Raw genomic sequence first — 23,065 nt, 5'->3', positions numbered from 1 at the left:
TCTCCTCATAAAATAAAAAAAAGTGTGAAAAACTCTATCTGATTAGGTAACCAAAAAAAAATCTTTAGAATTGTACAGCTTTTCTAACTCGATATGTCTAAAAAACAAATCATTTAAGTAGTAAACACATATTTTTGCAGGAATCCCCTTTTTTGGATAATTCGGTCCGCTGAAGTTACCCTTCACTACTCACTCTATGCCGAACATAGATCTATAAGTAAAGTGCATCCTGTTTTTTCGAATTTCTAACTGGGCTACTAATAATTTTCTTAGTATCTTCAAATTATGTGATGAAATTACTTTTATCTGTCAGAGTCTCTTATTTAGCCATCAGAATATAGATCATACAAAAACATAAACGTTAAGCAATAAATGGATTAATTACCAGCCATCAACGTCTCTTTTTGACCCCCCCCCCCCCAAAAAAAAAAAAAAACCGAAACACGACTGTTTTCGATTTGATTGCAATTTATCGGTTCCCATGCAACTGAACCTAACCCCCCTATTGACTTAACCCTCCTTTCAACTCAACCTCCACCTAATTCATCCCTCATTGAACTCAACTACTGTGCAATTCAACCCTTATTTAACTCAAACCTATGTAACTCAACCCCTATACAAATGAACTCAATTTAATTCTACCTGTTTTCAGCTCAACCCCATGATCTTTTTCTGCTGATGCTTGAATTATGCAGATTTATCTTAGTTTTAACACGATTTTGGAAGAAACCAAATTTCAGCTGGGGGGGGGGGAGAACTGGGGTCGGGGGGACTGAAGTCTGAGAGGGACAGTTGATCCCTTCCCCACGGAAAATTACGCAGTCCTTGAAAATTAAGCAGGTCCTTGTGCAGAAGCACAAGGACCCATTCAAATTAATTTCCCGAGTGTGTCTCCCAATTGAGCCGTAAATTTTGTAAAACAAGACCTTAACAAAAAATAAAAAAAACAACGGTATTATAGGCCATCTGCCACAAACCTTAGCCTGAAAAACCTGTTTTTCCATTTATACAATAGATGTTTGAACCAATGAGAACTAGAGGGAATGGAATCCACCAATAAGACGTTTCTCATGCAACCTAGTTCATGTTGATTCGCTATTAATTTTTTTATTTGCAACTGCAAAAGGCATGTAAAAGAGACTACTATGGATTAGGCCTAGCGTAGAAAGGCATACTCCTTCAGTCCTTTCGAGTGGTAAAAAAAAAAAAAAAATAAAAAAAAAATACACTAAGACAAAAAAAAGTTATTACGGTCTAATAATATTACTTACACGATAATGTACTTCTGATGTATCCGTCGTTATCAAAATCATTTGTGTAGTAATACACAATTCTAGGTATGAATTCACTCGTGTAAGCGATGACAAATGCCTGTAACAAAACAGTTAATTATAGGAAGAGCAACAAGAAACATTAAGACAGAAAAAACTAAATTGAAGGAAACGGCTTACAAAAATATGTTTTAAAAATGGTTAGATGACAGGTTCTAAATAAACCAACATTTACACATGAAAATTAAGGCGAAGTTGAAAATTAGGCCAAATCAGGCATTCTTATTGAGATCGAAATAAATACGAGCATCCAATGTTCGTCTTTCTTATGTGACAATATTTGAAATTTCAACAATTTCTTTGAAAGTCAGTAATATGAGGGAATCTGGCAATATGTTAATCTAACAGAAATTAAGCACAAAGTTGAAAAGTTTTAAATTAAAAAACGAGGTATAAAAAGAAGTTTAGCATCATTAAACAAAACAGCGAGAATTATTTTGCAAAGAGAGTTTTTAGAAATTAAAACAGTTTTCAATTAAAATTTTCACTCCATAAAAAGCTCCCAAAACATTGAAAAATATATGTATAAATATTTTCTCTTTTTGAAGCACGTTTTGGGTGTACAAAAAAATACATAAAAAATAAAAACAAAAAAAGGCATAAATAAAACTCACATATTAATAAACTCCAAGGAGGTTAATAACTTGCGAGGTTATTAAGACGCGAGTTATATTTATGTGTTTGTTTTGTTCTTATTTCTTATGTATTTTTTTCCCTCGTTTTTTCTATATATGTTACATTTAATTTAATATAACTTTGACTTTTTTTTTGTTGATAAGGACTCCCCGATGTCGAGTCAAAATATCCGTTATTTAAAGCTTTTTTTTTCTCCACTGTTTTTTTTTAAATCATATCCGTTTTATCTCCTTTAGATTCAGTAAATGGGAAAGCAGTGTGGTCTAAGAAATTACTTATTTGTGACTAATTCTGCTGACCTCGGACCGTTGGAAGGAAGTAGTGACAAACAGCACAACAAACTCAGGGACCTGGGACTTTGGAATACCACTAGACATCAATTTAGTAACCCTGCTTAAGTGACACACATGTTTCTTTTCCTTCTGAAAGTTTGTTCTGCCACAATTTTTTTCCTTTTTATTGTTTTCGTCTAAACTGACGTATTTGGATAACTTATGTTATGCCACCCTAGTTTCTTAGAGCTTGTAACCGGTTTAGTAATCCAACGAAAATCCCTTTTACAGTAATCCTTTTAGTATTCCAACAATAAAAAATCCCATTGTAAAATTTGCAAAATTAAAAGCTTTCTTTTTATGAATGATCTGTTCATTTTGCGCTGTAGTTCCAAATAGTTGCTGATTTCAAAATCTAATATGTCCATTTATTTTTTCGTTTTGCTTCGTAAGATTTTGTATAATTTAGATATCGGAGAGCTTATTTTTCTATTTTCTCGAAATTGAAGTTACTTTTATAGGCATGGTTCGCTTTGATAGAGTCCATGCAAGCAAATGCAAGCGAATAAAAATATCTTATAGTTTATAAAACAGCTAGATACACTGAAGTCTGAATGATTCCTTGCCAGATGTCTATGTTCGGCAGTGTTGTTTTTCGCCAAATCCATTACTATTACTATACCTAACTGCGCTACAATTTATTATTTGTTCACCTTTACGCATCACTTTTAATCCGTCCATCTACGGCCAAGGAAAGAGGGCGTCTCGGAATGGGGGGAAAAGAGGTCCTAAGGAAGTATTTAATGAGGATTGGAACCACCTATAGCGATTTATCACTATTTCTAGGGATTTTTTATGTTGACTAAACAAACAATCACTAAATCAGCACATAAATTACTAGATTATTGAAGAATATTACTAAATCAATCAAAAAATTACAGAATCTAGTGATTTTTTTCTCACCGGATGCAAACCCTGCGTCTATCTGATTCTCTTTGACTATACTAGCAAAAATGCTATATATCAATAGATCCAAAGTAGTTTTGGGCTAGTTTGGCTAATTTATCAGACCTCATTTTTGTTATTTTCTTTTTTTTAAATTAATCATCCGATTGGACTATTTTTTAATAGTATCATTAGAAAAATACAGTTTGACCAGCACGATAACCGTTTACCGTTAAATTTACTCTTAATTTACCGTTAATTTACCGTTAAAAGCTAATCCAACACTGGCGTCAAGTGGGTGAAAATTATCTTTTTTGGGGCAGTTTCGTCTGAAAAATTGGAAAAATGACAAAATTGTCCCCTTAGAAATTGAAAAATATTTTGTCCCCTCCTAAATTTGTTTTAATTAACGCCACAGTAGATCAACTTAGTTGTAGATGGGTAGCCTAGTGTAGCTCAACTGGTATTCTGTGACAGATTTTTCTGATAGATACCGTTAAACTCAATTTAATAGATGCTGATTTACATACTAGCAAATTAAAAAAGTCTTACGTTTACAATGACAGCGAGGTAGGTTAAGCTCTTAATAACCTCTTGCCAGATGCCCATGTCCGCTATACGTATGGGTACAGGTCGTCAAAATTGTGCCACTAGTTTGAATGCATCCACTCGGATCTCTATAATGCAATTGATCAAAGCAAACAGTGGTGCCAAGGGAAATGCGGCAACAAAAAGTGTAACGAACCCATACTGAGCAGCTGAAAAAAACAAAGAAAAACTGTAATTTGGTTTCAGTTTTTTCGAGGAGACTGAATGATAAAAGAAAACAAATTTTGTTTGGCAATTTCGTTCACCCGAATATAGTTAATCCGTTAATTTTCTTCGGAATATAGAATTCGGAATATGAAATTCGGAATATAGGATTTGGGGAAGGGGGCAGGGACCCAAAAACCTCCTGTAGTGCAATTCCCTCAGTTGTTTTTTTTCATTATTTTATATTTGGTTAACGATTACCTTAGCAACTATGCAGCTGAGCACGTGCGTCAGAATCTAGTGCAAAAAAGGGGGGGGCATTGTTTTATGTGTATGGTAGTCTAGAAAATAAAGAATAAAAAAGAGCAGGTGAATCGTCTTAAGAAATTAAGAGAATAAGGAGGAGCAACAAGAATCAAGAGGTAATTGGAGGAGCAGGCTCAAGCCCTCTTCACTTGCATATGTGCCTGTAATTGCTTAGATGAGATACCAAGAAACATAAAAACATGCTGAGCAATTATTAAGACCTTTGATGAGACTACTGCTGTCCAAAATTGGCATTAAAACAGACGAATGTGCGACATATCAACAGTAAAGATGTTCAACAGTAAATAGTAAAGCGACAGTAAAGATGTTCAACAGTAAACAATAAAGTGACAGTAAAGATGTTCAACAGTAAAAAGTAAAGCGACAGTAAATATGTTTCAAAGACTGTTTAATTTACTATGCCGTTTAAATTTTATAATTTAATTTATATTTATTAATATCAATTATGTCCAAAAAACTCAACCCAACTACATCCCCTCCAAATGCCAGAGCATGACATGGAGGGGGAATAATAAAAACATCCACAAAAAAGTTACTCTTACCTCAAAAGGGGTTTAAAAAAAAACAAAAAACATATATTTCAAAAAACATGATTACAACATCTTTTACCCTGATACCCTTAGCTTAACACTCAACTCATTCCTTAACTCAATTCAATCAATAATATCAATCAATTCAAAAAAAAAATTCAATCTTTCATTAAAATAAAAGAATAGTAATGCTAATACTCATGATTTAATACCATTTTATCAACTCAATATCCTATCAAATCGAAAGAAATTATATATCCAGCAATAGAGTATTGTACATGATTCACAGTTCATATTCCTATAGAATACACGCTGTGGGAAATTATATTTTTAATATGGTTCTATCACGAGGAAATAGTATGATTCTGGGAAGAGGTTGGATATTAGAATGTAACTCCACCCAAAAAGAGAGGAAAAACGAAACCGGAAAAGAAAAACATGTATAGTAGAAAATACATATAACAAAGATTTTGACAAATTAATCAGTAGCAAAAGTTAAAAAGTGATTCCTTTAGCTTTATTCGTGCAGTAAATAATACGTGCTTAAAATATCTTTAAGCAAATAATAAAGTAAATAATAAAATAAAGTAAAATAATAAACAATAAAATAAGGTAAATAATACGGGGTTAAAACCCTTGCAGTAAATATATTTGCAGTAAGTAGACTTTTTTTCACGATTGCCTATTCCACAGAATCAAATAATATGTCTTATTGGAATATTTTTCAGCAATTTGTAGGGGATCTTTCTTTAGGAAGCAAGCCTCCATCCGTTGTGGCTTTTTTGTACCGACGAACTGGTCATCTTCCTAATTTTTTTAGCAACCGCAGCCGATATTATTTGGTATACATCTGTAAACTCGCAGTAAAATTAGGGAAAATATAAAAATATTGGTAAAACTGCAAACAAAACTCGTGGTACATTGAAAACCAGTTTTAGGACTTCAAGTTTTCACAGATGGGTCTGATACAATTGGGGTGTGTACCTCCTTTTTCTTATATGTAACACTTCTCTATGGGCTTCAGAACTTTTAACATATCAATTTTACGGATGGTTATCAATACTCTTAGAACGAAACTTAAATAAGTGGGGTAGGACAGTGGCAGGGTTTGAGGAGGTCTATCTTTCTATGAAGAAATATTTTTAATTATGGAAATAGTGCCTTATAGCAAATATGCAATTAGTAAATATATATATTTTGATAATATTTCTTGTGGTTCAACCCATTAACCCCATGGCCAAGCCACTAGCATTAGGATGTTAAATTCCGGTTGATGAATGCTTCTATACTAGTACCATAGTGTTGCTCCATCAGCACCGTCCATGCTATGGAACATGCGCTCCAGGACTTTCTTAACTTTCCTCAAAGTTCCGTTGAAGTTTGAATGTCCAGTAAAATTAAAACTAATTCACTTAGTTTAATCCACTATATGTATTCTTACCTTAGATCTTCCAGAGCTAGGTATGGCGCATAGGGTGATAGTTTCATGTCACACATTACATTTATTGGTTTTCAAAGAGTATCAGAATTCTTAAGCTGCTTTCCCGACCTTAGATGGCTCTAGTTCCCGAAATTACCAAGCTGCTAAACCGAGTTTAAATTGTAAGGAGCACCGACCCGGGTACGAAAGCTCGGACTTAGTAAGAACCTTATTAATATAAGAAAAATTTGACCTAAAATAAAACAAAAGAAATGAAGCTTAGGACCAGCCATAGTTTCATTGGACCCACCACATTAACAAAAAATAGTATTAGTCCCGAAATTAGCAAAAACTAGCATTAGTCTCGAAATTAACACGCTACTTAACCGAGTTTAAATGGCAAGGAGCACCGACCCGGGTATGAAAGCTATGAATTAGCGAGAACCTTAATAATATAAGAAAAGTTTGGCCTAAGATAAAAAAACGAAGACTAGGAAAAGAGAACCAAAAAGAGAAACAGTAAGGGAAAATGAATCAAAAGGAAACACCAATACATAAACAATTAATTAATGGCCGCAGAAGTTTTTAACACATTGATGATAAAAGGTAGAATAGCTTCCTTCATATATTTTAATTAAACAAAGTTACGCATTAGTCAAACTCTGAAATATTAGCTGGGACAGAGTGAGGACATGGTTTAAGGGGAGCAAAGATATTAAAACGAGGGTCTTACCCAATTCTAAGTATTCACTTTGTAGCATATCACGGGATGCTGGTTTCAATAGTAAATCTTTTTCCCATTGTGGAAGCCCTTTTGCATTTTCTTTTTGCATTTCACTATTCTTCGCTCGTTTCAATTTCCATGAGTTCTGTATAAACCTGTAATCAATGGTTTGTTTTAAAATTCTATTTTATATCTTGGAAATTATACTATTAATACTTTACTTAATGAAAAAGAGTCACACAAGTCATTTTAACAATATTGACTCGATATGATTTTCATTAACTGTTTAGATTCTAGAATTGAAACGCTTGCTTGACTCGGATTCTTATATCTTTTAAGAATATACCTTAAAAGTAATACGTGAAATTAATAAAATTAAAATGGACTATGAATATAATTATAATAACCATTTGACTAGATTAAACACAAAACACCTAAAATCCCTTATTGTGGGTGTAACGATAGTTCGACTAAGTGACTTAAGTTACAAATAAATAAGTATGGAAAGTTTACTTCAGGTAATCCATCTTGCGAATAAAAAAGTTTTCGTTCTTTTTACGCGCTTACGTTTTCGAAGAGACTCAAATTTTGCTTCAAGTTTCATAAGTGAAGTAAAATTTAACTTTTTATTCTGTTTATTGGTTTAAAATTTCACAGAGGCACAAATCATGCAAAAGAAGTAAGTTTAATGACCTCCCCTTCTGGCATAAGCTAACAGAATAAAATGACTAGCTTAAGAAAGCATCCTACACATGCTAACTAAGGAAATCAAAGCACACAGTAAAGCTGCGACACAGGGCGGTCATTCCTTTAGCACCTTCAAACATCTGGGGATTGAAGTACTAAATTTTTTGAGAATGACAGAACTTTATCAAAGTAAACCAGGTGACATAAAAATCGATAGTAAAGAAAATACTACAAGTAATAACCAAGTTGTCCTTGGAGATCTGACGAAGTCTGTTTTAGGGTCTAATCTCATTACTTATATACATTACTACCCTTGTCTTAACTCTCTTCATACGTTACTACCGCAACAATATATATTTATAGTTAACCACTTAAATAGGGAACATGGCATCATTGTTTGTTTTGCCTTGCTTTGTTTGTTTTTTGTTTGTCATTGTTTGTTTTGCTTTATACCCCTATGGGATAGAAACAGAAGACTAGTGTCAGCCTACGGGTTAGATGAACCTCAAACCTTGGCTGAAAAGCGTCGTGGTTGCTGTTTTTCTAAGCTTGATAGAACAAATAGCCTCCATCCTGCTATGTGTTAATAGAAATATTGAATTTATTCTTTGTAGTATAGATTTTTTTTGTGGGTATGTTGTTCTTTCTTTTTTTTGTCTTCTCATCTACTCCATATTAAACCTTTGTGGGTGTTTTGGGGCAATAAACACATTTATCGATAAACTGGTAATAAACGAACTTGAATTTGACTTTTTTTTATAAGGATCTCTTTCTTTCAATTCTTTTTTTATTTCTTATTTCAGTGACAGATCATAAAAAATGATACTGAATTAGAAAGTGGATGAAATTTTATGAGCCAGTTAACTAGCTTCAGCTCAAAATAACTAAAAGGCATTGCTCAGGGTGCAAGAATGGGATTTTGAAAAATATGCCGAAAATAATTAACTATTCAAATAAACAATCAATGAAGATGAAGAGAAAATTTCAGCTAGCCAGAATTTTGATCCAATGGATAACTTCAGAAGCCTAGTAGCATGTTTCATTAGCCTCTTTAATCAGTCTTAACTAAACTTGTATTTTTTTTGGCATACAATATAACTATAAAATTGTATTATACAAAATATTGTTAAAATAAAATAACTTAAATATTATAACTTAAATGTTATAATAGCTTTAATATTGTTGAAATAAAGTTTAAATTTAAAAACTAAAAATATTATATTTAAACAATATAATCTTGCTCGTAGTTTTTGGGAAAGTTTGTAAATTTATGGTTTGATGGTTAGTTGCAAGCTTGCAAACCATTGGAAAATTAGTTACAAGTTTATGTCAACTTACCCGTCAAATTTATGGTTTGACGGTTGAGCCTCGTTCGCAATGAAACTTAACTAATACCAAGACTTAACTACCGCTGATTTGAGTCAATTAGATTTTTTTTTAATATTCTGAATACCTAACATAAGCTAAGGCATTTCCAACACTCTGGAACTAACTGTAAAATTCCATTAAACGTAAGGATTGATATTAAAGAGAATCTAATAAGCAATTAAAATTGCAGTTTGGACTGTTTAAAATTTGAAATTAAAAAATTCAGCAGCTTTTTCTTAAATTGAGGAGGCTGATTCCCCTCGCCTTTGATTGACCAGGGTTGATCAACATTTTATTTAGCAGAATAATCCCACAGCATAAAGGATTGTACATAGTACACTTCGGCCCGATTCGCATTAAATTTGCGTCTATTTTTTTTATTGCTCGTTTACCCGTTTACCTTTACTACTCGTTTTGGTGACATAGAAGCCGCTTCTGCTGAACAACTTTCAAATCTTAGCCCATCAATTATGTCTGATATTAAGTCTAGGAGAAAATAAGTTTTCGCACATGTTTCTGAGAAAGTTTGTAAAGGTTGGTGTATGCTGGTTGTTTGGAGACTTCCAACAACCAGTGTTTCCTTTCGGCAGGGTCCAGAAAGAAGTATGCAAGCCCAAAAATAAGTAGATTAGAAGTAGATACGGTTTAGAAAAAGTAGAAAATAAGTAGTTATGTATAGATTATTTGAAGAATTTGGATGAGAAATCGGACTTTCTGAGACTCACATAAGGCATATTTCAGATAAATGATTTTAATTGTAAAACCGGCACAAAAATAGAGAGGGATAGTATCAGATAAAAAAAAATGGCTAGCTAAGCCAAATGTGATCAGACAAAAAAACTTGAACCTCCAAAAATAAATAGAAAGTAAGTAGGTGCCTTCAAAATAAGTAGAAAGTAAATAGACAAGTAGATTTAATATTTGAAAGAATAAAAATCCAAAAATAAGTAGAAAGTAAGTAGATGCCTCCAAAAATAAGTAGAAAGTAGGTAAATAAGTAGATTTAAAATTTGGAAGAAGAAAAATCCAAAAATAAGTATTCTACTGCCAAATAAGTAGCCACATCTGCCATAACTACCACATCCCACTGGCCAAATAACTAGGATGTGGCCAAATAACTGCCACATCCCAGTCCATCAATTGCGTCCTACGTTAGGTAAACACGTAAATTACTTATTCCGTATTCTTTAGGGAAAAAAAATCACAAGGCGAATGGTATTCTGGTTCGTTGTAAGCGTGCATATAATGGTTATGTCCTTACAAAGCTTTATACTACTACTACTACTACTAACAACTCACTGCAGCACACCAGGCCGCCAAAGGCCAACACAGCTACGTACGCTCCTTCTCGATCCCAATCTATTTAAAGACTCCCGTTTTACAACCTCCCAGGAAGTTCTCATTTCCTTTAAATCTTTCTTTATGACACCCCTCCAGCCTAGATGACGACGACCAGCTCTCTGTTTAGCCGTAGACGGCTGGCCAAAAAGGACAATCTTCGGCAATCTGTCATCCTTCATCCGTAGAACGTGTCCTAACCATCTCAACCTTTCTTTCATTATAGCCCTAGAAAACGGGATTGAACCACATTTTTCGTACAGCCTACTGTTTGAAATACGGTCAGTCAGCCGGGTACCCAGAAAAATCCGTAGGCAATTTCTCTCGAAAATATCTAGTAAATCTCCATCCGCTTTTCGGAGCGGCCATGCTTCAAAGCAGTATTTAACCACTATCATCACTGTACATTCAATATTCTAATCTTGGTTTGCAGACTTATCTTCCTATTCTTCCAAACTTTTTTTAACTGTGGAAAACACCCTGAGCCTTGGCTGTTCTACTTTTAACATCTTCACTGCTCCCACCATCTTTACTAATAGTACTACCAAGATAAGTGAAGCTGCTCACCTGATCAATCTTTTGGTTACCCAACGTCACGTTTTCATCTTCACTTATTCCTAGCCTTAGTGACTTAGTCTTCTTAACATTAATTTTCAAACCTATTCTAGCACATTGAAATCGTATAACATTTAAGTGTTTATTCATTTTGCTCCCACTTTCATCTAGGATACTTGAAACATCAGCATAATCTAAGTCCAGGAGAGCTTTTCCTCCCCATTTGATTCGGTGGTCTCCCATTACCTTTCCTGTGCTCCTGATTTAATACAAAACCAACTGCGAGCCTCATTTCCTACCGTAACCGCAGCAGTGTTATTCTCGTACATAGCACTAATCACTTTAATGTGTTTGGTTGGAATACCATACAAGAATATGACCTTTGCTAAAGCTTTTCCATCAACAGAATAAAACGCTTGCTCATAATCTATAAAACTGAGGACCAAACGTCCTTGAAAGCTAAGGTGTTTCTCAAATATTAAGGAGTGAAAATTTGGTCGACACATCCTCAACCTTTTCTAAAACCGCACTGTTCTCCTCTTAAAACATTGTCTACAGCATCTCTCAGTCTAAGAAGTATAACATTAGAAAGTTATTTGATATCTAAGGAGACCAGACTAATGCTTCAATAATTAAGACACTCACCCTTATCACCTTTCTTATACGGTGGTTTAATTATGGTTTTCCTAAAATCGTTAGGTACTTCCCTTTTTTCAAAAATCATATTCATAATTTTCAGTAACTTATTTACAACATCAAAGCCACTATATTTAAGAAAAATAATATGAAAAAACTTCGTTTTCTTAAAGAGTTAAAGAGGCTGCGTCCCAAAGTCGAACCTTAAAACGTACAGGAATTAGGAGAGGCAGTTGGGGGGCTACCGCCCCCCCAAACCCCCCGCTTTTAAAGACTCTTTTGTACAGGTTTTTTGTCGTGGGGGGCTACTGCCCCCCTAACCCCCCGCTCTTGGCTTCGGAAAGGCCCTCTTTTAATCAACAAAACAAAAAACCTGTACAAAAGAGTCTTTAAAAGCGGGGGGTTTGGGGGGCGGAAGCCCCCCAACTGCCTCTCCTAATTCCTGTACGTTTTAAGGTTCGACTTTGGGACGCAGCCTCTTTAACTCTTTAAGAAAACGAAGTTTTTTTCATATTATGTCTGTACGTTTCTCTACAATCCATGGTGGATGTAATTTAATAATTCCTGTACTCCTCGTACAGGAATTAGGACTGCCTCTCCTAATTCCTGTACGTTTTAAGGTTTGACTTTGGGACCCAGCCTCTTTAACTCTTTAAGAAAACGAAGTTTTTTTCATATTATTTCTGTACGTTTTTCTACAATCCATGGTGGATGTAATTTAATAATTCCTGTACTCCTCGTACAGGAATTAGGACTGCCTCTCCTAATTCCTGTACGTTTTAAGGTTCGACTTTGGGACGCAGCCTCTTTAACTCTTTAAGAAAACGAAGTTTTTTTCATATTTTGTGAAAAAAAACCACCCGATAAGGGACTTGAACCCTTGACCTTAGGATTAAAAGTCCCACGCTCTACCGATTGAGCTAACTTGCATGTTTGAAGTCGAAATACCTGCATGTGTATAAATATAACTTTTAAATAACTTTTAAGAATTTCAAAAATTAACATGGGCTCTTATGGAGAAATGGGTTTTTCTAAGCTAGAAAATCGGGGGGTTAAGATTTTCCGACGAAACATTCCAGGAAAATTACTCGGAGAATTCCACGTCGAATGAGTCTTCGTACACCCAGATCCGATGTCGGCTGTGACCTGTAGGCGTGGCGAAAAAGAAACAAAAGGAGAACATGAACATTAAGTGGCTATGCGTGGTTTCTGGAAAACAGGGAAGGAGTTATCGGATCGAGCTGAAATTTCACGGATAAGCTGGGCCCAAGGGGACCTTAACTTGTGAATTTCAGCCCGATCGGACAACGTTAAAGGGGGGGGGGGTGGAGTTGGGGGGTCGAAACTTTCGGCCAGATTTTCCCCATGAAGGAAAAGTCGGAGGGGGATGAAATTTGGCAGGTTTCTTAGTTGGAGCTCGGGCTACGAAATGCATCCCTCCCCATCCCTCTGCGACCACTGGAAGCGAAGATCACTTAACATTGTCGTGGTTCGCCTCTTTAAAGAGGCACGAGTGTGTCTCCTTGACTCATTCACCGCACTACCAGTACCTGGGTCTCAAATTGGGGCAGATCCCCTTTTAGGAACATTCTGACAAAAAAAGGATAAACACACAGTTTTTTCGATAATCTTCAAGTATAGGAAAAGTATTTCGAACCTCACCCCGGGGATGTAATAGCGTTTCAGAAATAACATAATATGGTGGATCTTTTGAAGTGGTTTGATTGGTTTTAGTGCTCATTGGATAACTACATTCGATACTGAAACGTTTCAACAAAAAAATTAAGGGGCTTCCTGAAAAAAAAAAAAAAACAGTCTTGGGCACACGCATAGTTAAATACGGTCTTGTTTGCAGGATTAATCTTCTTTTATTTGATAAACAATTTTTCTTTGTCAATTCCTTTTCATTCTTCTTTCTTTTTTTTAGTAAGGCATTTTGCTGGCCGTATTTTCGGATACTTTTCCCACGGCTTTAAATACCAACCTGTCTTCATCGAATTGGCTTTATTGATCTCTTCGTTGTAATAAATAGGTAATCCGTAAATAAATCTTTCCGTAACTCCATGTCTACCCTATAAATCCAGCCTATAGCCTGTAAGTTTATAAGTCTATAAATCCAGCCACCAATTTACAGCCAAAATAATTAAAGTCGGTTTTTGTTGCAATAAATAGGAAAGCCATAAATAGATCTTTCTGTAAGTCGATACCTAGCCTATAAATCCTGCCTATAGCCTATAAGTTTATAAGTCTATAAATCCAGCCATCAATCTACAGCCAAAATAATTAGAGTTGGTTAAGCTTACGGCAAAAGAATTTCAAGGAAATTATTTAATAGTTGTTTTCCAACCATTTTTATCGCCAATTGAATGAATATTTCAGAAAGACAACCAGCGGGATCACATTGATCTGTTCTTAATCTTGAAACTATGTCCGCTTTGGTAGCAGGATCACCAGGATAAGTGTAAAATCGTCCCTAAAAAAATTAAATCCGTGTTAGCACTATTTTATTAAGTAGCGGTTAGCGTTTCACAGAAATCATATTTATAGAAGCATTATCATCAGGGTAAGTATAAAATCAGCAGAAGAATCAAAATTAAGACTTTTTCAATTTTGCATTCCTATTTGATACGACTTAGTGTAATGATTACTTGAAATAATACTCGCTTTAGTTTTAGGATTAAATAAACAAAAAAGTTTTTTTTTAACTGAAAGTAACAAGCAGCATCAAAGCTTAAAATGACCAGAAATAAATCCGTATATGAGGAGGGATACCCCATTCTGTGAACTTGTTAAGGTAAAGTTTCTTAGTACTTTCTGAAATGCTGTTGTTCCTTTCCAACGACACTTATGCTTCAGCAGTCAAAAGTTAAGCAATAAAATTGGGCCAAAAGTCAAACATAAACGTGAAGAGTAAGAGGTTGAGAAAGAGGCCTTCATCAGGGCTCTTGTTCAACCCTCCTCAAATAGAGAATAGTTTGAGTTCATTTTAAGTTTTAATGTAGCTCCTTACTTTCAATTGAAAAACTTTTGTCTCGTTTTTAAATCATGCCCATGCCTAACCAAGATATTATTTGGCCTACCGGTCCCATAAACCAATAATTTCTTGCTGTTAAGTTTTATTTATCCAAAATGATAAATTGAATGATAGCGTTTCGCTTTTCAGTTTACATACTTAAGACTTAAAACACTGGATTGTGATTTAAATTTTGAACAAAAATATATGTTTATTCAAATTTTCAATGATCATTAGCTCTGTTAAATGAATTCGTTTCACCTCTGTGCCGGTAGGCACGTGAACATAATATTTTGTGCGACATAGAAAAAAGATTGTATCAATGGGAGGGGCACTATTACCCACCTCCCATCCTGCACCAATAATAAAGGCGCAAATCAAATATATTCCCAGGAATTATGAGGTATCAACGAGATATCAATCTATAAATGAAGCTTTCAAATTATAAACGAAGCTTTAGAGTAAAAGTCAGTAATGTTTTCCTGCAATACGAAAAGAGGTATACGAAGAGAGGTATCACCCTGCAGAGCCCTTATTTAAGCTTAGTCTAAATAAAGGCAGGTCAGAAATTAATGCACTCCCTCCCCCTCCCCTTTTCTATCTGATGGCTCAAGAAGAGTTAGACAATTAGGGTAAAGAACTAGGCTTTTTTTTGGAGTCTGGCACCCTTTCCCTGCCTAAAACTGATCCACTGTCCCTCTTTCTGATGACCGCCCACCCTCCTAGCTGATGTGCATTTATTCATCACTAAATATATGTCATAAGAAATCAAGGTAATCAACGCAGCTGAATCAAGCATTAATATAAATGGCCATATTAGTTATTTATCTTGTACGGATTACGTGACTTTTCAGGAACGTACGTGTCACAGTGCGGCACTATTTCCTCTGCAAGTAGGAAGCAGAATATATAATTTTTGGTACTTTTTAGTTGATTGGCTCTCTCAGTATTTGCAGTCAATGACAACTTGGTCTTTCATCGGGCAAATCATAGCTTGGTGTTACAAAATGGCAGTAAACAGCAATGATAGTATTGAGCTTATGATTTTGTTTTTATGGTTCTTGAAAAATTCATCCAGGCCTTGCATATTTTTTTTGAATTGGTGTAATTTTTGGCAATAGGGCAGCTTTTTGGAATAGGTGTAAATATTTTGGCAAGTGAGAAACAATGAATTTTTGATGGAGTCAAATTATTTGTAATTGATTGTTATTGTCAGCGCGAAATTGATCTTAAAATTAATCGGTTAGTTTTATGAATTTAAACAGTAGACTGTTCGCTTAAAAGAAAAAAAAACTCAGAAATGTGCTATGGCTTGCTCCAGAGTGCAATTCTAAGGTAATATTTGATGGAAATGATGTTCTGGGGTACAATTTTATTTTCCTCGGAAAATTAAATTATTGTCAAGTTTACAACCAAAATAAAATTTTAAAGAAATAAAAGGATGTGGGGATTTTATTGCCATAAAAAAAGAATAGCGAAAGGAATAAAATAAAAGCATTGGAAAAGCACCAAATGCAAAAGTTTTACCATTTTTTTCCTTCAGATGTTTCCAGGAATTTAAACCAAATCAAGTTAAACAAGAACTAAAAATGTTTATAATTTCAAGTTTATTTTTACTTTCAGTCTACTTCTGATGCAAACTCCTAATCAATTTTGATTCCATGCCAAAGTCATAATTATAATTTGATAACAAGTTAAAAAGATCACTTGACTTGACTTGAATTATAAGCAGGCATATATCTCAGAAGGGGGGGGGGGTAGAGCAACATATTTCTCTTTTTTATATTTCATTTCTGTTATTCATAATTCATGTTTCCTTTCTGTTTCAAAAATTGCACTCCCCAAGATATTTCTTTGTGCATGATGCAACATGTCCATCATGCAACTTTGTGCATCATGCACATGATGCAACAATATGACAAAAATATTAGAATTTCCAACATAAAATGTAAAAAAAGGGGGGGGGGCAAACAAAAAGAAGGCAAAAGCTAAGTGTCTGATTCACATTTACCTTGAATAAAGCGATGTAAATAAGGAGACTATAGTCGTTAATAAATTCAAAAAACCAAATTTTGATTGTGTATTTTTCGTCATACTCAGCTTGGGTTCGATGAGCTTCTAGATCAGTAAGATACTTGGCAAGCATTTTCCCAATCTGAAATAAAAATTAAGTTTATGTCATTAAGAGACCCTTAGCAAAAACAGAAGGAAAAAAAGTTTTCAGCTGTAAAAGATATAGTAGATATAATGATATAGATATAGGTAAAATGATATAGGTAAATGATAGGTAAAATGAATATAGGTAAAATGATATAGGTAATAATGATATAGGTAAAAGATATAGTAGATATATTGTATAATTTTTTTGTGGCAAGGATGGCTGGTAGTAAGTAGTAAGTAAAGTTTTGTAAAGGGTGGTTTTTATATACCCGTAAAAGCTTATAAAATTCGGGTATGCTATTAATTTGATTTGTTTAAAGGACAAAAGACCCTTTTCCAATAAATAAAGAAAAATCTACAAAATGACAAACAGCAATAAAAACAATAACACAACCTACAACATAATAAAGATGACAGCAAGTAGGGCAATTTAAAGGAACTAGGAATCAAAAGGAAAAAAGTCACTCAGACATAGTTCAGTTTTCCCCCAGAGACTGTTGATGTTTCCTTTATACTGTATACTAAAACATTAGAAAATTTTTATTTACCACCAGTTTACCAAAATTAGACAAGGATTTCATCATATTATCGCTAAAAGATGTATTGGAATAACAAAATCGCAAGAATGACACAAGGACATGAAATAAAGTTCTAATTTGGATTTCCCATCCTTGTGACCTAGTATACAGCTTCAATACTCTTTAAACTGCTTTCACCAGCTTTTACTTTTACAGTTTATTGACAAACCATGGTTGAGTTTATATAATCCAGTCAATCAGTCAATTAATTGTACTGGCATAATTAAACAGCAGAAGGAAATTATCACCCCCGAAGGAAACCTGTGTGGGGCTAAGTAAACATCTGGAAGGAGAAGGATGGGTCAAAGATAGAGAGGAGTAGATCATTATACATAAGATAAGAAGAGGGTTATTGGAGGCTACAGAACGTTATGTTGACTTACCTGATGGTAACTATTTTCAAATTAGTGTTACGCGTTAGACTCAAACCAAGGGCAATGTGGAGTTGCAATTTATTTTTGGAAATATAGTTTACGACAGAACACACGATGAAAACTACGTAAGACAGTTTACGACAGAACATGTTTGAACCTCATAGACGGGTACCAGTACTTGTAAAGCATCATTCTGATTGTAGTGAGCAAAGTAGCGTTGGCTTAGTAATGCGTAGTGGTTCTTCCATAAATTTCCCCCCCCCATTCCTCATTTCCAACAACAGGAGGACATGGAAGTTTGAAGATGGGTGCATTTGGCTTTTATTCTGAGTTTTGGTGTCCTATTTAGGGGGACACATCAATCAGAGGGCAAAAAATCGCTAATTCAATAATCTTTACACCAGTAGCTTGAGTTGTATAGTTTAGGGGAACAACTGCCCCTGACTCTATTTTGCCACCCCTGCTGAAATTCAGTGTCTTCATAAGTCTTTGTGAAAACTAAGATACACCTACAAAATTCAAGCATCCACAGATATAGGTCAGTTTTCTTTAGTATACATTTGCCTTTATGGTACTCATTTTTCATTTGATTATTTTCATTTAATGGTCGTTTCCACTTGATAATTTTCTCTTAATTTGGGAAAATCGGCTCATACTTTGTCCCCCCCCCCCACAAGGAGTTTAACAAAATTACTCCCCTGCTTCATACCCATGCCTCCAAGAAAATATATTGGATAAAATTTTCAAGAAAATCTTTTTGATTAGGACGACCAAAGGGCGAAAAATAAATAACCCAGTCAAATTCAAAACAAGCAGAAATTATCATGATTAGGGCTCACGACCCCTATGCCTTCTCAAGGCCAGAACATAATTTGCACTTCTGCAAGTTCCAACTTAATACCCAAATCCATTCTTGAGGTACGCCCTTTTGACAAAAACTCCCCCTCAATATTCAGTCAAATTTTCAACTTCATATGCCTAGCCTTAATTGCACTAATAAAACAGTTCGTGGTAACGAACTGTAGTAAGGAGCGACCCAGCTCAATAGAAACCAAAACTATAAAAAATGGAATTTTGATACCAATAGCTACATCAAAAGAATCGTATTTTAATGCTGATTTTAAATATATAAGTGTCATCAAGTTTAGTCTTACGCATCAAAAGTTACTAGCCTGAGAAAATTTGCGTTATTTTAGAAAATAGGATCTTGACGAAAATTACACCATCAGATTCAGCGTATCAGAGAACCCTACTGTAGAAGTTTCAAGCTCCTATCTACAAAAATGTGGAATTTTGTATTTTTTGCCAGAAGGCAGCTCACGGATGCGTGTTTATTTGTTTGTTTGTTTGTTTGTTTTTTTGTTTTTTTTTCCAGGGGTGATCGTTTCGACCCAGTTGTCCTAGAATGTTGCGAGAGGGCTCATTCTAACGGAAATGAAAAGTTCTAGTGCCCTTTTTACGTGACCAAAAAATTGGAGGGCACCTAGGCCCCCTCCCACGCTAATTATTTTCCCAAAGTCAACGGATCAAAATTCTGAGATAGCCATTTTATTCAGCGCAGTCAAAAAACCTTATAACTATGTCTTTGGAGACGACTTACTTCTCCACAGTCCCCGTGGGAGGGGCTACAGGTTACAAACTTTTACTAGTAATGGTAATGGTTATTGGTTATGGTTATAGTAATGGTTATTGGGAAGTGTACAGGCGTTTTCAGGAGAATTATTTGGTTGGGGGGAGGGGTTGAGAAGAGGGGGATATACTGGGGGAACTTTCCATCGAGGAATTTGTCATGGGGGAAGAAAATTTCCATGAAGGGAGCGCAGGATTTACTAGTATTATTTAAAAAAAACAATGAAAAAATAAATATGAAAAAGTTTTTTTTTTCAGCTGGAAGTAAGGAGCAGCATTAAAACTTAAAACGAACAGAAATTATTACCCATATAAGGGGCTCACCTCCTCCTAATACCTCGCTCTTTACGCTAAAGTATTTTTAGTAATGTCAACTATTTATTCTACGGCTTTTGTGATTCAGGGGTCATTCTTAATGAATTGGGACAAAATTTAAGATTTGGTGTAAAGAGAGAGGTACTGACGAGGGGGCGAACCTTATCATATGTGTAATAAAAACATGAGAATAAAAAATTCTTTACGTAAGCTAATTTATAAGTTACGTATATCTTTTACTAATAAAAAGATTCGTAAAAAATTAGAAGTTCTAGTTGCCTTTTTAATTAACCAAAAAATTGGAGGGCAACTAGGCTTCCTCCCCGCTCTTTTTTTCTCAAAATCATTCGATCAAAATTATGAGAAAGCCATTTAGCCAAAAAAAAAAAAAATATGCAAATTCCTCTGCGGAGAGCCAAAATCAAAACATGTATTGATTCAAAAATGTTCAGAAATTAAATTAAAAAAAAAACAAGTTTTTTCAACTGAAAGTAAGGAGCGACATTAAAACTTAAAACGAACAGAAATTACTTCGTATATGAAAGGGGCTGCTTCCTCATCAACACCCCGCTCTTTACGCTAAAGTTTTTTACTGTTTCAAAAAGAAGAGCTGAGAGAAAGAGTCAAACTTTAGCGTAAAGAGCGGGGCGTTGATGAGGAAGCAGCCCCTTTCATATACGAATTAATTTCTGTTCGTTTTAAGTTTTAATGTCACTCCTTACTTTCAGTTGAAAAAACTTGTTTTTTTTTTTATTTAATATCATAGTAGTAGTGGTAGCTGTAGGAACAGTAGTAACAGTAATAGTGTATTATTATTAGGAGTAGTAACAGTAAAAGCAGCAGCATTAATAGCAGTATTAGTGGGTACATTTTGACTTTTGGTCAACTAAATATCGCACTCATGTTACCCCTGAAATTTCCTCTTGATACGATAATCCGTTCTAAAAATATTGCTGATACACCCATTTCAGCATTCTGTAAGCACATAATGTGCTTTGATTTAGTTCAACGTTCCTCATCAGCGTTTCCTCAGATGTTTATTTCAATATTCTCAGCCTTAGTAGTACCCGCTACAGAAGTAGAAGTTTTAGTGATAGTAATGGTAGTAGTAGTTGAGGTAGCAGTAGAAGCAGCGGTAGTTGTAGCAGAAGTAGCGCGCAAATATTGCCTTTTTGGTCAATTGATCATCTCCCTTATCATTTCCTGGAAGTTCCAAATTAATATACGTAGTCATTCCTAAGTTAAGCCCTTTTGACAACCCATTTACAAATAATATGTTTTGATTTAGTTCTGTACTCCCCTCAACAATCCTTGAAAGACTCACCTTAGTGCCCTTCGTGTTTTGGGAAAGTAGTAGTCAAACATGCATACCTTTTCTCAATAACATATAATATATCCAAACAATGAACAAATTGCCTAACTTACAGCCCTTTCCCTGAGGCCTCGAGGGGGAGGCTATATATCCAAATGCATAAACACATAATTGCTAAATCAACAATGCTATAAAAATATATGTATACAAACTTTGTTTGGATATATATGTTTGGAAAATATTAAGCGGTGGGGGGGGGGGCTAGTTACTCACAAGTTGCTTTTGACTCTTAAAAAGGGCACTATAACTTCCAGTATCAAATCAAATGAGCCCAATCTGAAATTTATATGACAACCAATTCCATAGAAAAACCTTATCTGCCCCAGGGCATAACTTACAGGCCTTGCCCCAGAGCCCTTAGAGCTGTTTCAACCCTGGAGACATTGGTATATGCTCACATTTTGTTTTAAAATTGATATATGACAATTTCAGTCAGATGCGTTTAATGAAAGAGGGGTAGTTGGGGAGGGGGGCTAGTTGACCTTCCCTGCTTTTGACTCTTTAAGGGGAACTAGAACTGCCAATTTTCAAAAAATGAGTCGCCTCTAAATTTAATTCAGCCATCCCTTCCGTAAAAACCTTAGATATCCCCGGGGCACAACTTAAAATCCTTACCCCCTGGCTCTGGTCATTTGTAACAACCCCAAAAGTCTTGTTATATGATGTTTGGACTATTTTGAATAAAATGGCTATCACAAAATTTCTATTGTCTGTATTTCGGAAGAACACGACGTGTGTTGGGGGGGGGGGGGGGGTAGCTGCCCTATGATAACTTTGACTATTAAACAGGGTTTAAAATTTATTATTACCTTTCCAATGAGACCCCTCTGAAGTATAAGTGACCACTCTTTCTATAAAAATCTTATATGCCCCAAGGGTATAACTTACTAACCTTGCCTTGAGGGCATTGGGCTGGTTGTCATCCTTAAAGACCCAGACCCTTTGCAGACCCTTCAACTAGGCTGAACAAAATTGATATCTCAAAGTTTTGATTGGATGTGTTGGAGGAAATGTTGGGCGTTGGGAGGAGCTGTTTACCCATCAATCATTTTCGACAATTATAAAGAAAACTAGTCCTTTCAATTTCCAATCGAAAGAACTCTTTTTGAAGTTTCTACGACAACTCCTTCTGTACGAAGTGCCCTGGTGTAAAACAAATATACAAACCGAAAAAAAAGATACATTGTGCTTCACTTAAGCAGCGCTATTACGCTGCCTATGAGTAGCGTTATTGGTATCTTCAGGAGTTTATCCTTAAGATTTATATACTCTCTATTGGGGAAATTTTTTGATGTGTTATGATGATTTGTTAATTAATCGTTTCCAAGTAATTAGCATAGTGACATCAGTCTAAGTAATTCTTTTGTAAATGTTTATACGTACCCAATTCAATAATTGAATAACAACTAAGCTAATAAGTGAGGCAGTAATTGAAGTAAGTAATTTGGCGTATTGCTTAACAAAACCCTCCTCGGTCTTGAAAAAAACGATAACGATGGTTATCCTGTATATGATGACACCTAGCATTGCCATAACTAATGCAGCTCCCTAGAAAGAAAGAACAGAAATAAATCATTAATAAATATTTAAATGCTTTTAGTAGTATTTATATCAAAGGAAGAATGTCAAAGAGAGTGGGGCTGCTACGCCACAGAGATGCTACGTCAAGGGCGCCACGTCAAAAAGAATGGGAGTTTTACAAGATTTTGATATTCGACCATTTAACATGGAGTTCAAAAAAGATTAAAAAAAAGTGATTTTTTGTCACAACATGGGGAAGATTTAAATAGGTGATTCTTTCAGAAAAAAAATGAAAAAGTGATTAAAAAAAGTGACTAGGGATTAAAAAAGTGAAGAGATCTAGTGTCTGGCAAATTCATTAAAAAGCAGAAGCTTCAAAAAAAAATTAGGTAAATGATATAATTAATCTGCAGTATCAAAGGATTAAACCTCAAATTTCTGTTGGTGATAGATATGAGCATTCTTAATTTTCAAGAATTGTTTCAACTCAATTTCAATCCACACAAAAATCTTGTGGAAATCTTAACAGGCTATTCTGGATTACCGACGGACCCTGTGCACTTTAAAGTACCCGAAAAGAC

At 34.8% G+C, this 23,065-nt stretch overlaps 1 protein-coding gene across 1 annotated transcript; it reads right to left on the bottom strand.

The window, feature by feature from the left end:
• Positions 1–1,252: 1,252 nt before the first annotated feature.
• Positions 1,253–22,505, bottom strand: LOC136024655 (anoctamin-6-like). Its single transcript, XM_065700080.1, has 6 exons — positions 22,347–22,505; positions 16,547–16,690; positions 13,826–13,995; positions 6,948–7,093; positions 3,737–3,942; positions 1,253–1,371 (listed from the first exon to the last, which is right to left on the bottom strand). Exons 1-5 carry the CDS (start codon positions 22,494–22,496, stop codon positions 3,821–3,823), a joined length of 732 nt encoding a protein of 243 aa, XP_065556152.1. The 5' UTR covers positions 22,497–22,505; the 3' UTR covers positions 1,253–1,371; positions 3,737–3,820.
• Between the last annotated feature and the right edge of the window lie 560 nt (positions 22,506–23,065).

The sequence above is a fragment of the Artemia franciscana genome, chromosome 3 (assembly GCF_032884065.1).
Source record: "Artemia franciscana chromosome 3, ASM3288406v1, whole genome shotgun sequence".
Lineage (NCBI taxonomy): Eukaryota > Metazoa > Arthropoda > Branchiopoda > Anostraca > Artemiidae > Artemia > Artemia franciscana.
Note: the sequence above shows the minus strand (reverse complement) of the source record. Positions and strands in the feature narration are given on the sequence as shown.

Coding starts and splice junctions, on each gene's coding strand:
- LOC136024655 (XM_065700080.1), bottom strand. CDS start 22,496: ATGGCAATGCTAGGTGTCATCATATACAGGATAACCATCGTTATCGTT. Junction 16,691..22,346: donor TTATTCAATTATTGAATTGG/GTACGTATAAAC, acceptor TTTTTATTTCAG/ATTGGGAAAATGCTTGCCAA. Junction 3,943..6,947: donor AAGTGAATACTTAGAATTGG/GTAAGACCCTCG, acceptor TGTTTTTTTCAG/CTGCTCAGTATGGGTTCGTT.